Source organism: Puma concolor, chromosome A3 (assembly GCF_028749965.1).
Source record: "Puma concolor isolate L17-30 chromosome A3, mPumCon1.1.hap2, whole genome shotgun sequence".
Classification (NCBI taxonomy): Eukaryota; Metazoa; Chordata; class Mammalia; order Carnivora; family Felidae; genus Puma; species Puma concolor.
Window position 1 is genome coordinate 32502301 of NC_141669.1, and position 17094 is coordinate 32519394.

Below are 17094 nucleotides of genomic sequence, written 5' to 3' on the forward strand. Positions count from 1 at the left end.
GAAGGAATATACAAATATAAAAGAAATTTGAGACATATCAACTAATTGCAGTACGTGGGACTTACTTGTTATTAGGAAACTTATTAAAGTTGTTGAAAGACAACAATGGTATTGTGGTTATATATTTTGATCACTTTACTGAGGCATATTTTAACATCATGTAATTCATCCATATCAAGAGTACAATTTAATAGTTTTTTTAGTAATCTACGAAGGTGTGCAACCATTACTGTAAACCAGTTTAGAATATTACCCCAGTAAGATTCCTCATGTCCATTAACTGTTAGTCCACACACACACACACACACACACACACACACACACACACACAATCACACACACAAACACACCAGCCCACTAATCCACTTTCTGACTACAGATTTGCCTCTTCTGAACATTTCACAGAAGAGGAATCATACACTGTGTGGTCTCTCGTGTCTGGGTCCTTCCACTTAGCATGTTTTTAGGTTCATTTATGTCATTGCATCCATCAGCAGTTTGTTTTTATTGCTGAATAATATTTCACTTTATAGACATATTTTGTCTCTTCATTTACCAGCTGATGGGCAGTTCTTTTCAACTTCAGGCTACTGTGAATAATGCTACTATGAACTTGTATGTGAAAGCTGTGCAGGCAGATGCACAAGAGAAGAACTGCTGGGTCATTTGGCAAATTAATGTTTAACTTTTTAAGAAAAACGCCAAACTGTTTTTCCAAAGTAGATGCACCATTTTATGTTCCTGTAAGGGTTCCTGTTTGTGGTTATACTTTGAGTTCTTATCCTTTAGCCATACATGCTGAAATATTAATGATGGGAGAAGGAGGGTGGTGGGTATAGATGGAATATGGTTGGTCATATCTCGAGAACTGGAGTACTGTTAGTAGTAATAACAGCTACTTACTATAGAAGGTACTACGGTACTTTGTTCCAGACACTGTTTTAAGTGCTTTAGATATATTAGCTCATTTAATCCCTACAACAACCTTAAGAGGAAGCTACTGTTATTAGTTCCATTTTAGAGATCAAGAAACAGAACCAGAAAGCTTAAGCAATGTGGCAAAGCCAGGACTACAATCAAAGTAGCCTGGCTTTAGACCTGTGTTTTTAAACACCGGGCCATATATTTCAAGCTCACCAACAAGTGATATGTGAAATTAAAGTATTCAAAGTCAGGTGGCTTCTATGAAGATCTAGGTAGGGAATCCAATGTTAAGTAATCTTAAGGGTATATGTAGTAACATATAAATGATAATAACCCTGTTATCTCTGGATAGAACATGAATGATTTTTCTTCTTTTTATTTAATTGTATTTTCTACTTTTAAAACAATGATCAACATATTCATGACAGTTTAAGATTCACATCGTAACAACAGAAACACTGCATTAATCAGAAAACAAAGGACTTGATGAACAGAAAGATTTTTCAAGTTCCTAATTTTTTAAAGGAAGTTTTAAGAGGTACTGAACAGGTACCGTGTACCAGACACTAAGTTCAGTGCTATGGACACAAACTTGACCAAAAGCCTTGGAACAAAGAAAGGCATTTCTAGAATGACAATACAGATGTGGTTAAGTGCTCTTAGAGCAGAGGCAGGAAGACCTGAAACAGGAAACACTAAACTGATTGGAAGGAATGATGTATGTACAAACTGCTTCTAATTAGAGATGATTTCATCAAATAACAGAGCCACTCCTTACTGGTTACAAATGAAGACCCTGCTTCAAATGCCAAATCTTCACTTTTTTTTTTTTTACCTCAGATTTCACCAACTTTAAATATCCCCTAAAAAACAGAGGAGATTCAAAGAAAAAACTATCTTGTATGTTAGAGTATTAATTAGACTATACAAAATCTGTAAATATGTGTAACTAAGAAAGTATTTTTTCATTCATTATATTTAAGTGTGATTTGATCACAGTCCATCAACACATCCTTAAATTTCATCTTAATGGTACTTCTAAAAAGTCTACTGATGATCTAAATCAAGGGCAGGAAAACTACAGCTGCAGGTGGCCTGGTCTGCTAAGAATGGTTTTTACATTTTAGGGGGAGAAAGGAGACAGCGAGGGAGGAAAGAGGGGTAACTGTATGCAGAGACCACATATGGTCCACAAAGCCTAAAATACTTTACTATCTGGACTTTTCAAAAAAAAAAAATGCCCTCCTTAAAACAACAAAAACAGAAACAAAAAAACTACCAAATGGATTTCTGCTCACACCAGGAATAAAACCTGTTTTTACCAAATTCATGTATTATCAATTTGTTGTGAAGGAAGCCATCAGAAAGGCAGTACCATCACTGTGGAACTCAGTCTAGACACTTAGCACAACTACTTGTTTATGATAGAAAAGAGAAAAAAAGGGGAAGGAATTTTTAAAAATTTTTTTTACTGTCTATTCATTTTTGAGAGACAGAGAGAGACAGAGCACAAGCAGGGGTGGGGCAGAGAGACAGGGACACAGAATCTGAAGCAGGCTCCAGGCTCTGAGCCGTCAGCACCAGAGCACGAACCGCGAGATCATGACGTGAGCCAAAGTCAGACGCACAACCAACTGAACCACCCAGGCACCCCGAAGAAGGACTTTTAAGAGAAGATAAACAAGGGTATGTAGTTAGCTCAGAAAGACATGGGTTTTGTAAAGGGTAGGGGATTTCAGAGAGAAAATATAGCTGAAGCAGAAAAAAAAAAAGCAGAGTCATCTAGGGGCTCTACAATAAGCTGCTCAAGTTGGAAGGTAACTAGTATTACAATATTAATGACTCATAAAATGGGAGGGTTAGGTCTACTGAGAAAACAGAGGAGACCCAGAGAAGCTACCTGCCCAAGTTCACACAGCAAGAGTGTGGGACAGAAAGAACTGGACTACAGGCACTCCAATCTCAGTTCAGTGTTTTCCCCCTGGCATCACAATGCCCTCTCAGTATAGGACAGTGCTAACCTAGAAAAACAGCACTAGAGACTGGTGACAAGTTAGCTCACTGAGTTAGAAGGAACAGTCTCTTGGGGCGCCTGGGTGGCGCAGTCGGTTAAGCGTCCGACTTCAGCCAGGTCACGATCTCGCGGTCCGTGAGTTCGAGCCCCGCGTCGGGCTCTGGGCTGATGGCTCAGAGCCTGGAACCTGTTTCCGATTCTGTGTCTCCCTCTCTCTCTGTCCCTCCCCCACTCATGCTCTGTCTCTCTCTGTCCCAAAAATAAATAACGTTGAAAAAAAATTAAAAAAAAAAAAAAAAAAAAAAAAAAAGAAGGAACAGTCTCTTCAGGAGTTCTCCTCCTCCCCCCATTATGAGTTATTTTTTCAAGAAGAACTGAGTCAGGTGTCTACAGAACTCAAAGAGGAGGAGGAAAGAGTAGACCCCAGTTCTATTTCCCAGATGTTAGGAACAATCAGAAAATGCTGACCAAACATCATTAAAATCAGCCTTAAAGATATGTAGTGGCTTACAGCAATAAGAAACATCAAATTTCAGTTTACCTGGTTCCAGTTTTATTACTTTAATTGCTGCCAATTCACCAGTGTTAACATTCCGTGCCTAAAAGAGAAGAAAAAATAACTGTAAAAAAAAGTTTTCATGAAAAACTTTATAAATGTCATTTTAGTTTACTGTTTATTTTCAGTTATACAGAGATAATTTTTAATGCAAGAACTGTAAAAGGGGTTTATATTTACAAAGCAAACAATATATTCTTTACAATGAATGCCAACATTAATTCAAGTGTAAATTTAATTAACAGTGATAATAATAATTAACACATACAGAGACTTCAGGATGTGCCAGGCACTGTCCTAAGTATTTTTTATTAATTCATTTATCCTCACAACAATCTTATGAGGTAGGTACTAATATTATATCCACTTTGCAGATGACAAAACTGAAGCACAGACAAGTTAAAGAACTTGCCGAGGCCGTATTGCTAGTAAGCAACAGTAATGATTCTAATCCAAGAAGACTGATTTCAGAGTCTGAGCTTTTAAGCATTACACTTTATTGCCATTCATTCTAAGTCCATTTAAAATTTTGAATTCATTAACTAGCCTTAAACTTTTAATCTTAAAAATCTGAGAATATGAAAAGCTAATAATTTATAAGTATATAATAATATAAATATAAAAACAGCCCCCCCCCGCGCATCTGTTTAAACACAGCTGATGGTACAATCAATTCAGTGCAGTTCAGTACAAATCAAGTATATTTCACAAGCCATATATTAAAAATAAAAATTATTTAAGAGATCAATCAATAACATTAAATTTCTGGTATTTACAACTGTAATTATGTAATAAGCTGAAGCTGTCTTTTCAATTTGTATGCAAATGGCAGTAATTCTTTGTCAACTTAAAATGTTTTATAATTTGATCAGAACTTTCAAAATACTTGCAACTGTTATAACTGTTACATAAAACTGCTCACTGAAACTTAACTTTCATATCAGCCAATGAAGATCAATACACACAATTCACTGATCACAGAAAGATACAGTCCTGTGAGCTGAACTGCAACACTCTCATATTTTTTTAAATTTTATTTATTTTTAACTAATCTATACACCCAATGTGGGCCTTGAGCTCACAACCTCAAGATCAAGAATCACACACTCTGCCAACTGAGCCAGCAAAGCGCCCCACAACACTTTCTTATTAATGGACTGGTGAAGATCAGTGAATCATCTACAAGTAATGATAGCATTAACAACAGAACCCTTCTAAGAATACTGGGGCATTAAAAAGGTCAGATGATAATCTAGGAAGGTAGATATGGGGCACGGCCATTGCTGAAATATAAAATTTAACCTTTTAACTCAAAGGTATTAAGAAGATCTCCCCCTACTGGGGTGCCTGGCTGGCTGAATTGGAAAGGCATGTGACTCTTGATCTTAGGGGTTATGAATCTGAGCCCCACGAAGACTGCAGAGATTACTTAAATAAATATTTTTATAAAAGAGAGATCTCCCCATATAAATTAAGAAAAAATTTTAACTGAAATTTGTAGGGAAAATTCATTCCTTCTGAAAAAATTCCCATAACCAATGAACACTTACCATGGCCAACTTATTATAAGCAGTACAAAACAGATTTGAACAGTTACTTCAAACTAAACTTAGTTTCTGTTAAATGAGATAGACATTTCAATATAGTGCTAGATAAGTGCTCATTCCCTTCTCTTGAATAAGATACACACACACACACACACACACACACACACACACAGAAACAGAAATAAAATCAGAACACCATTCTGGGAGCATTTTGTGAAGGGCCAGCAAAGTGTACCTGTACAATACTCAGGTATATCACAGAAACAGGACTCATAAATCTTCTCAAACATTATCACAACTACTTGCTTTTTCTCCTCACACTTCATGAACCTGCCCTGTCAGGCTCCCCCTAGACACTCTGTCCTCTAACCCCCATCTTTTCTAGCACTTCTCCAAATAAACTAAGACAAGATGCTACTCTCCCCACTTCTCAATTCTCCATTTAAAAATCCTGCCATGGTTTTGTTTTCTGTTCACCCAAAGAAATTCAGGGGCGCATGGGTGGCTCAGCTAGTTAAGCGTTCAACTTCAGCTCAGGTCATGATCTCACGGTTCATGAGTTTGAGCCCCGCACTGGGCTCGCTCTGAGCCTGGAGCCTGCTTCGGATTCTGTGGTCTTCCTCTCTCTCTGCCCCTCCCCCATTCATGCTGTCTGTCTGTCTCTGTCTCTCTCTCTCAAAAATAAATAAACATAGAAAGAAAGAAAGAAAGAAAGAAAGAAAGAAAGAAAGAAAGAAAGAGAGAAAGGGAAAGAAAGAAAGAAAGGGAAAGAAAGGGAAAGGAAGGAAGGAAGGAAGGAAGGAAGGAAGGAAGGAAGGAAGAAAGAAAGAAAGAAAGAAAGAAAGAAAGAAAGAAAGAAAGAAAGAAAGAAAGAAAGAAAGAAAATCAGAGTATGGGTGATTCCATTACAGAAGAGCAGAGAGAATATGAACTCACAGAAAGCCAGGATTTTTTTATAGCTGAAATTTTGTTCCTAATTGACCACAAGAGGGCACAGTGTCTACTGACAACACAAGTTACAGAGTGTCCAAAATGGCTACTGGACACAATGTACAACTCTCTTCTAAAAACAGATTTACTAATAGTTAACACCAGCACATATTTAACAGAGAAACTGGGACAGCAAACTATTTATCAGTAGCACTTATCAGACTGAAGTCAATGTTTACTACAGGCGTGACTTCAGATATAATTTTTCAAAATTTAAATCATTCCAGAATTTTAAGGATAACAAAGGAGTCCTTAATATTATGATTTTTTAGAATGAACAAAAAAACAGAAGACACCTAATGATTACTACTTTTTTTACCTTCTGAAATATTTCCCAGTATGTAACTTTATTTGACAGAACTAAGGTAATTCACAAAAAGAAAAATTACAACAAAAAACCCAGACAAGTTGAATTTCTGAGCTTTTCTGCATCAAAACGCAGCAGACAGACATTTATTAACAAAAAGTCTTTAAAGCATTATGATTCATCAAGAATCTTGGTTTTGGGGTTCCTGGGTAAGCTCAGTTGATTAAGCAAGTGTCAGATTCTTTGATCTCAGGGTCCTGAGATTGAGCCCCATGTGGATCGAGCTCCACACCCTGCATGGAGCCAGCATAAGATTCTCTCCCACCCTGTCCCTCCCCTGCTTGCATACGAGCTCCTGCGCTCACTCACTTGCTCTCAAAAAAAAAAAAAAAAATTCCTGGTCTTCTAGCTAAATCATGTTTTGCTGTCTCTAAATTTACAATGGTCAAGATTATATACTGAGTTAAATATAAAAAGTAATACTTATCTCCTATACTCTGCAACTACTAATCTTTTTGCAATCACCCAGAGCAATTTATTAGGAAGAAAATGAGAACAAGGTAAATATTATAAAATATTGCCATGTACAAAGTTAAAAAAAAATTTTTTTTAAGTTTTATTTACTTATATTGAGAGAGAGAAAGTACGAACGGGGAAGGGGCAGAGAGAGAGGGAGAGAGAAAATTCCAAGCAGGTTCTGCACTGTCAGCACAGAGCCTGATGCAGGGCTGAAACCCACAAACCATGAGATCATGGCCTGAGCCAAATCATGAGTCAGACGTTCAACTGAATGAGCCATTCAGGCACCCCTAAAGTTAAAAATTTTTAATTCAGTATCAATAATGTGAAAATTTCAGACTTGCTCAGGGCAGAAAACTGAGGATAAATATTCTTAGCATCTAGACCTAGGAGTTGTCTGCCACATCATTGGCTTGCCCACCATTCTTCACTTATTTTGAAAGTGATATTCAGATCATGTTGTTCTTGAATGGAAAACTCTTCAGGAATACACACCATTGCTTTAAAGACAAAATTCAAGAGGCACCTAGGTGGCTCAGTCAGTTAAGCATCTGACTCTTGCTTTGGGCTGAGGTCATGATCTCGCAGTTGGTGAGATCTAGCCCTGCACAGGGCTCTGCACTTGGGATTCTCTTTGCTCCTACCCAACTCCTGTGCGGAACGAAAGGAAAGGAAAGGAAAGGAAAAAGGAAAGGAAAAAGGAAAGGAAAGGAAAGGAAAGGAAAGGAAAGGAAAGGAAAGGAAAGGAAAGGAAAAAGGAAAGGAAAGGAAAAAGGAAAGGAAAGGAAAGGAAAGGAAAGAGGAAAGGAAAGAGGAAAGGAAAGAGGAAAGGAAAAAGGAAAGGAAAAAGGAAAGGAAAGGAAAGGAAGGAAGGAAGGAAGGAAGGAAGGAAGGAAGGAAGGAAGGAAGGAAGGAAAGAACCCTTTTTATAAAGACAAATCTCAAATTCCTTGTCAGAGAATTTAAATTTTTCACTAATTACAACACTTTTCATAACAGCTTTTATTGAGATATAATTCACATACCATGAAGTTTACCCTTTCAGTGCATACAATTCAGTGGTTTTAAGTACATTCACAGTTTCATAACCATCACTGCTTTCTAACTTTGGAACTTCTCATCACCCCAAAAAGAAACCCTACACCAATCAATTAGCAGTCACTCCCTATTCCTCCTCCTCCCAGTTCCTGACAGCTACTGGTCTATTTTCTACCTCTATGGAGTTGACTACTCTGGATAGTTCATAAAAATAGGATTATACAAAATGTGGTCCTTTGTGACTGGCTTCTTTCACTGAGCATAACATTTTCCGGTTCACTCATGATGTATTGTGTATCAGTGCATGATTCCTTTCGTTACTGAATATACTCCACTGTATGGAAGTACCACAATTTATTTATCGATTTGTCAGCTGAAGGATATTTAGGCTGTTTCCATTTTGGGGCTATTATGAATAATGCTTCTATGAATGTTAGAGTACACATTTTTGTTTCAAATTCTCTTGGGCACAGACAGACCTAAGAGGGGAAGTGCCGAATCACACGGCAACTCTATGTTTAGCTTTTTGAAGGACTGTCAAACGTTTCTCCAAAGTGGCAGGACCATTCTATATTGTCACGAGCAATATACAAGGGTTCCATATCTCCACATCCTTGCCAACATTTGTTGTTACGGTTTTTATTTCAGCTGTCCTAGTGGGTGTGAAGTAGTATCTCATTGTGGTCTGAGTTGCAGTTCACTAATGACTAATGATGTTGAGCATCTTTTTATGCTCATTGGCCATCTGAATATTTTCTTTGGAGAAATGTCATATTCAACTTTTGCCCATTTTTGTGTTGTCTTTTTATTACTGACCTAGAATTCTTTATAGATTGTGATGTAAGTCTCTTATCAGTTACATGATTTGCAAATATTTAATCCCAACCTGTGGATTGTCTTGATTTTCTTGATGGTGTTCTTTGAAGCACAAAAGGTTTTAGTTTTGATCAAGTTTTTAAATTTATTTTTTGTTGCTTGTGCTTTTGGTGTTATAGCTAAAAAACTAATGTCTAGCCCAAGGTCACAAAAATTTTTTTCTTATCTTTTCTTCTAAGCATCTTAGAATTTTAGCTCTTCCATTTAGGTCTATGATCCATTTTGAGTGAATTTTGGCATGGCGTCTAGGAGAACTCCAATTTCATTCTTTTGCGTGCGTGTATCTAGTTGAGAAATATAGCATTTTAACTATAAAACTCTCTACTATATTGCCCCCGTCACTTCCTAATTTGCATTTTTGTGCTGCAGCCAAACTAAACAACTTGCCATTCCCCAATGCTATCCACACGTTTGCCCTTTGGAACATACTGCCGAGACGAATGCTTGCCCCAACTGCTTCCTGGGCCTAACTCCTAGATAATCCTTTAAAGCTCAGCTTAGGTCATCATCACTTCCCCCATGCCTTTTTCCCTATCTCTGTTCTGGCTTGGACATCCCAAACACACACACTCCCAAAGATCCTGGGTAACCTTTCTCAAATGGGAGTGGGCCTGGTAAGGAAAGTCCTACAGATCTAGAACTGGTCTCAGTTTAGAGGGGATTTTGCAAACTGTTATGATTCAAAGGTATCCCAGAAGTCAGCCTGGTTCAGTCAGCCTTTTAGAGGCCATTCATGATGGAATTTGGGAAAGGATTTTTCTGAGATAATTTCATGCTGACTACTGCACCGTCTCCAACTATCAGAAAAATATCCCTTGAGTGTGAGAGTGGGAGTAAACAACGTAATCCAGAAGCAATCGTTAAGAAGCAAAAAGTATGCTACATACTACATAAAGTGAGTTAGAGACCATCACTACCAATAAAATAATCTGACCATCGACTATGACCAAGCACTTCCAGGTATTCAAAGCTTACACCTTAGAAAGGTTTGTCTGACATGAATATGAAGAAGAAAGGTTCAGAAATGGGAGTGAAGATATGTGAAGTTTAGTCCTGCCAGTAACTAGCAATGGGATCTGAGCAAGTGATTTCCCTGTGTCTTCTTCCCAATTATGTTCCCGCAATTTAAAAACAAGAAAGTGAATGGGGCGCCTGGGTGGCTCAGTCGGTTGAGCGTCCAACTTTGGCTCAGGTCATGATCTCGCGGTCTGTAAGTTCGAGCCCCGCGTCAGGCTCTGTGCTGACCGCTCAGAGCCTGGAGCCTGTTTCAGATTCTGTGTCTCCCTCTCTCTCTGACCCTCCCCCGCTCTGTCTCAAAAATAAATAAACGTTAAAAAAAAATTAAAAAAAAATAAAAACAAGAAAGTGAAAAAAGGCTATTTCTAACGTTCCTTACAAAGGTCAATGTTTACATCGAATAATTTAAGTCTAAATTAACAGATTCCATATACTAAACTAGCTACAACAACAGCAACAACAAAACACCACCACTGGTTTTCAATCAACAGATTTAAGACAGGAACCATAAATCTGTACTTAAAGCTACTGAGGTACTTCTGACATCCCACCAGGTCTGGAGACATGGTATAAAGCACTGTGCCATGAGTTTCATAAAATAAATACCAACTTCTAAGTCTGAAAGGGGTGTTACAGGGATGGCTTTATGAAGGAGATTACCATTTAATCAGAGGTTTGCAAGATGGGCTGGATAACAACAAACACAGAAGAGGGATGGGAAAGAGGGCATAGAAAGAAAAGCATGAGCAAGGGCACTGGGACAGAAAACACGGGCTATTTTGAGTGTAAACGGAGGGCCAAGCCTCAGGGTACCTCCCATATAAATACTCCCTTACAGAGGGAGATGGCTAACCCACAGTCCCTGCTGAAGGAATAGTTTTGATTGCTTTTCCAGTTACTTGAACGAGTGTGAGCCTACCACAAGGGCAACTAAATACACTAGAAGACTGATAGCCAGAGTGATCTCAGTCCCTGGTTTGCTTAGGACACTCCTAGTTTATGCCTAAGTCCTAACAGAATTCTTAATAGTGCCCACTTTCATTCTCAAAATTATAATTAAATTTTTATTTAATTTGAATGGTAAAACACAAGGTCACTCCACCAGTAAACCCTGAGCTGACATGAAGAAAGGATATATAGGCCAGATTCTCTAACATAGGGGTCAGCAAACATATCCGTTTTTGTTTTTTTTTTTTAATTCCAGTGTTCTATTAGTTTCAGGTGCACAATACAGTGATTCAGCAGTTCTGTACGTTACTCAGTGCTCATTATGATAAAGTGTACTCTTAATCCCCTTCACCTATTTCACCCATCCCCTCCATTCACCTCACCTCTGGTAACCACCTATTTGTTCTCTGTAGTTAAGAGTCTGTTTCTTGATTTGAAACAGGTCCATTTTTATAAAGTTTTTCTAGAACACAGCCATGTTCATTTAAGTACTGTCTATGGCTGCTTTCACAATACAATGGTAGAGTTGAGTAGTTGAGAAGGAGACCATATGAAGCACCTGAAAGACCTACTATTGGATTGTTTACAGGAAAAACTGGCTGACTCTCACTCTACAACAGCATTGTCCAACAGGACTTTCTGCATTGATGGAAATGTTCTGTATCTGCATTGTGCAATAAATAGACTGCCACATGTAGTTATCGATCAACTAAAATATGTCTAGTACAACTGAAAAACTGAATTTTATGTATTTGTGCATACAGTATAATATTTATATTTGGGAGTTTTAATTTTCTGAGGCATTACTACATTTAAAATGTATTAGTTTCAGGTGTACAACATAACTTGATATATGTACATACCGCAAACTGGTTACCACAATAAATTTAGTTAACATCTACCACCACACACACTTAAAAGTTCTTTTTTCTTGTGATGAGACCTTTTAAGAACGATTCTCTCACCATCTTCGAAATATACAATACAGAACTGTGATCACTGTAGTACATGCTGTAGATTACATCCCCAGGATTTATTTAGCTTATAACTGGAAAAAATCAACTTTAAAAAACATAGTTCTAGTAGTTTCAACACATGTATAGACTTGTATAACCATCACCAGCCAGAAGCAAAAAAGTTCCATTACTGCAAAAACTCCCTTGGAAGTTATATTCTTGCCTCCCCCAACCCTTGGCAACCACTGACTGGATCTTTGCCACTACAGTTCTGTCTTTTCAAGAATTTCATATAAATTTAAACATTCATTATGTAACTTTTTAAAAAAAGGTTTAATGTTTATTTATTTTTGAGAGATATGCAGAGCATGGGCAGGGGAGGGGCAGAGAGAGAGGGAGACACAGAATCTGAGGCAGGCTCCAGGCTCTGAGCTGTCAGCACAGAACCCGACGCAGGCCTCAAACTCACGAACTATGAGCCAAAGTCAGACGCTTAACCGACTGAACCACCCAGGCGCCCATCATCATGTCACTTTTGGAAACTGTCTTCTTCCACCAAGTGGCTGCATGTACTGTTAGTTCGTTCCTTCTCATTTTTTAGTAGTTTTCTATTGTATGGATATACCACCATTCATCCTCCAGCAGTGAAAGCTAGCTATAATACTAGCTAGTTTTAGTTTTTGGTGACTATGAATCAAGCGTCCTAGACATTTGAGTACAGGTTACAAAAATACCCAGGAGTGAAACTGGGTCATATGATAGGTGTATGTTTAACTTTGTAAAAAACTATCAAACTCTTTCTAAAGTAGCCGTACCATTGTCCATTTCCAGCAGCAATTTATGAGTGTCCCAGTTGTTCTACATCCTTGCCAGTAACTGGTATTGTACTTTTAATTTTGGCCATTCTAACAAGTGTGTAATGGCATGTCGTGGTGGTTTCAGTTTGCACTTCCCTAATGGCTAATGATGTTGAATATCTATTCATGTGCTCACTTGCCATCCTTTGGTGAAGTGTGTTCTAATCTTTTTCCTATGTTTTAATTGGGATGTTTATTTTCGTATTGTTGAGTTTTGAGAGTTCTTTATATATTCCAGATACAAGTTCTTTTCATTCTCTTCATAGCATCATTTGCAGAGTGTTATGGCTGAATTGTGTGCATTCATTCCTAAAATTCGTATGTTTTAGTCCTAACCCCCAATACCTTAAAATGTAACTGTATTTGGAGACAGGCCTTTTAAAGAGGTAATTCAGGTTAAATGAAGCCATACGGGTGGCTCTAATCCAGTAGGGCTAGCGTTCTTACAAGAACAGGAAGGGATCCAGAGATGTGCACGCACAGTGAAAAGACCATGTGAGAAACAGCAAGAAGGTGGCCACCTGAAATCCATGGAGAGACTGAGGAGAAGCCAACTCTACCAACACCTTGATCTTGAATTTCCAGTCTCCACAACTGCGAGAAAATAAAATTTCAATTGTTTGAGCCTCCCAATCTGTGGTACTTTGTTATGGCAGCCCTAGTAAACTAATACAGAGAGTAAAATTTTATATTTTTTATAAAGTCTAATTTATCCACTATTTTTTTCATGGATTGTGCTTTGGTGTCATGTCCAAAAAAATCTTTTTGCTCAATCCCAATTTTCTCCTACGCTTTCTTCCAAAAAAGTTTTACATTTAGATTTGATACATTTTACTTTAATTTTTATTTAAGGTGGGACACTTAGGTCGAGGTTTTTTGTTTTTGCAGGAATATGTCCAACTGTTCTGTTTGTTGAAACGACTATCCTTCCTGCATTGAACTGCCTTTCACCTCTGTCAAAATCAGTTGGCTTATACCTGTGTGGGTGTATTTCTGGATTCTATACAGATCCACTGATCTTGTGTCTATTCCTTACTAATACTACATGCAGTCTTGATTACTGTAGCTTTACAAAAAGTCTTAAAAATTAATTATGTGATTCCTCTTTTTCTTTTTCAAAGTTGCTTCAGCTATTCAAGGTCTTTTGCCTTTCCCTATACATTTTAGAATCGACCTGTCTGTATATATATTTTTTAATCCTGCTGGGATTATTTGGAATTGCATTAAATCTATAAATCAATTTGGAGAGAACTGATATCTTTACTATGTAGTCTTCCAATCCATGAACACCAATCTCTGTTTAGGTTTTCTCTGGTATCTTTCATCAGTGTTTTACAGTTAACAGCATACAGATCCAACACATTATTTTCATTTTAATAGCCATGTGTAGCTAGTGACAACTATATTAGACATCACAGGTCTAAAAAGTGTGAACTTGGAAATCCTGAGAAACAGTACCACTACACAACGTAACCCAGTGTGAAAACTATGCCATAAAATTATGCCAGTGTCTTAGCAAGCAAGACCTTTGGCAAAGTAAAGATTTGAAGAAGTAGAAAAGATACTATGAGGAGATAGTTAATAAAGAACAGAGAATAGAACAAATGCGCAGAAAAAAATTATAAGAGACCATGAGAAAGGAACAGATCTCCAAGCTGCCTTGAGTTCCTGACAACTTTCCAGTTTCATATCACATATTATCTTTACAATAGCCTCTATTTTCCAGAATCACCTTAAATCGCTCTTTATTTCTTAAAACCAGCTTTTTAAAAAAATTTTTTGTTTTATTTTAGTGACAGAGCATGAATGGGAAAGGAGCAGGAGAGAATCTCAAGCAGGCTCCACACTTAACATGGAGCCACACACGGGGCTCAATCCCACAACCCTGGGATCACGACCCGAGCTGAAATCAAGAGTCAGACGCTCAACTGACTGAGCTACCCAGGTGCCCCTTTAAAACCAGATGTTTAAAGATCTAAATTTCTGGGACTATATGGTGCTAATTAAAAAAAAAAAAAACAACAGATTAGGACTATCATGCTAACTTTTTGTGAAAAATGCACTTAGCAGGGGCACCTGGAGGGCTTAGTTGGTTAAGCATTCGACTTCAGCTTAGGTCATGAGCTCAGGTCATGATCTCATGGTCCAGGAGTTCAAGCCCTACCTCTGGCTGTCTGCTGTCAGTGCAGCTCCCCTTTTGCAATCTTCTGTCTCCCTCTTTCTCTGCCCCTGCCCCACTTGTGCTCTCTCCCAGTCTCTCAAAAATAAACATTTAAAAAAAAAAATGCACTTAGCAAATGACTGCATGTAGTGGAAAATAATCTGTGCATGATAAAAGGCAACATAATCAATTACACTTCAAAGTTTAATTCAGAATTCAAAGTGGGCTTATTCTGTATCAGTAACGTTTTTCAATGGCAGACTACAAATGTCAATTTAAGTACTAATACGGTTAAAACTTAACAGTGGCATTGAGTTTGGGAAAACAGAAGGGTGCAGATAACCAAATTCCAACTTCCCATTATAGAAGCAACAGCAGCAGCATCTCTGGCCCAGTGGTGCTCAAACCCCAGTGTAAATAGAAATTACCTGAGGTTTTTGCTTTTGGAAATACATTAGCTGAGATATGAGAATCCCTCATATTACAAATACCTAGATAAAGCAAATAAGATACAACAAGTAAAGTCTTTATTTTGAGAGAGCAGGGGGAGAAGGGTAGAGAGAGAAGGAGAGAGAGAATCCCAAGTAGGCTCCAGGCTCAGCTCAGAGCCCAAGATGGGGCTCAAGCTCAGGAACCATGAGTTCATGACCTGAGCTGAAATCAAGAGTCAGACACTTAACCAGCTGAGCTACCCAAGCGCCCCACAACAAATACTCTTTTAAATGCACTGCTAAACTCACAAGAAATCCACAGACAGCAAAAATATCTGTTGAATGTGTTTATTTAATGAAATTAGAGTGGTGCGCAAGAGCTAAAACCATGATCTTAGCTCAAACTTCAAATATAGAGAATTGAGGGGCGCCTGGGTGGCTCAGTCAGTTGAGCGACTGACTTCAGCTCAGGTCATGATCTCACAGCTTGTGAGTTTGAGCCCCTCGTCGGGCTCTGTGCTGACAGCTCAGAGCCTGGAACCTGCTTCGGATTCTGTGTCTCCCTCTCTCTCTGCCCTTTCCCCACTCGCACTCTGTCTCTGTCTCTCTCAAAAATAAATAAACATTAAAAAAAATTAAAAAAAAAAAAACAAATATAGAGACTTGAATTTTGATTTTTATTAGATGTGATGAAAGGTGGAACTGAGACCACTACTTAAAACCAGCAATACCCGTGAAAGGCCACACCCTTCAGTGAATGAGTAGGTATGGGGGCTGGGCATGTCTGGCCACTAACAAAGAGAGCAAATAAAAACACAACCATATGAATCAGGACTTCACTGGAATGGGGTTCAGTGAAAATTATTACAAGCCTGTTCTCAGTTAAGTATAAATTTATACTTCTTACAAGGACCAGGGCCTCAAGCCAATAAATGAATTTCAGCTGTTTCTAGGTTGGTGGTAATGCAAGGCACCTGTCAGAAAGAGAAGCAAATTCTCTGCGTGAAGTCAAACATACCTTCAACCCACATCCCAGGAGATTCCTAAATATGACTATTATCCAAATAGGAAATTAACAAAATTATCAAACCAAAAGGAAACAAACTACCACAGCTAAAAAGCTATAAAAAACAGAATTAAACCTGCAAGAAATTCAAATTTTGGAATTTACAGATATACAATATAAAATTACAATTAGGTATGCCTTAAAAGTTTACAGAAATTGGGGCACCTGGGTGGCTCAGTTGGTTGAGTGGTTGACTTGGGCTCAGGTCATGATCTCATGGTTTGTGAGTTCAAGCCCTGCATTGGGCTAACTGCTGTCAGCACAGAGCCGGCTTCGGATCCCCTATCTTTCTCTGCCCCTCCCCTCTCCCACTCTCAAAAAATAAAATAAAAATGTACAGAAATAAAATATTGAATATATAGGCCAGAAATAAGAGGCTAACAAAAATGACTAGGCAGACACGAAAACAAAAAAAAAAACACCTAATAGAATTTCTGGGGAAAAAAATATATAATCCTTGAAATTAAAAACCTAATTGGAGTAGAAAGAATCAGTAAACAAAATGACTGATCTGAATCAGGAAAGAAAGCCAAAGAAATAAAAGACATGAAAGAGATTAAGAGACATCTTAAAACCATCCCGTCTCATTAAATCTCATCTCAAGAAAGAGAGATTAACTTACATTTGATTAAAATTTCAGAAGGGAAGAACAGGAAAAAAATGGAGAAGCAGCAATACTTCAAGGGACATTGGCTGAAATTTTTCCAGAATAAAGAGAGGATGCCATATTCAGGAGACACTAAAAGTCCCAAGAAGGATAAAAAAGAAATCCACATCCAGACACATCAGATGAAACTGCAAACCGCCAAAGGCAAGGAGGTGATCTTTAAAATCAGACAGAGAAAGGTTCCTATAAAGGAACAATTAGACTTCTCAGAAAAATAATA

At 37.9% G+C, this 17094-nt stretch overlaps 1 protein-coding gene across 4 annotated transcripts in view; it reads right to left on the reverse strand.

Annotated features, from left to right (window-relative positions):
• MAP4K3 (mitogen-activated protein kinase kinase kinase kinase 3) overlaps positions 1–17094 on the reverse strand; it is a 206459-nt gene that overhangs the window by 136249 nt on the left and 53116 nt on the right. For 3 of the 4 annotated variants that reach the window (XR_015249002.1, XM_086700431.1, XM_086700432.1), the window contains exon 2: positions 3480–3537. Coding sequence is in view for 2 of the 4 variants with exons in the window: in XM_086700431.1 (XP_086556557.1) it covers positions 3480–3537 (58 nt within the window). In the remaining 2 variants the exon portion in view is untranslated. Of the gene's footprint in view, positions 1–3479; positions 3538–17094 lie in introns of those variants that run through there. The other variant, XM_086700434.1, reaches the window with a different exon arrangement.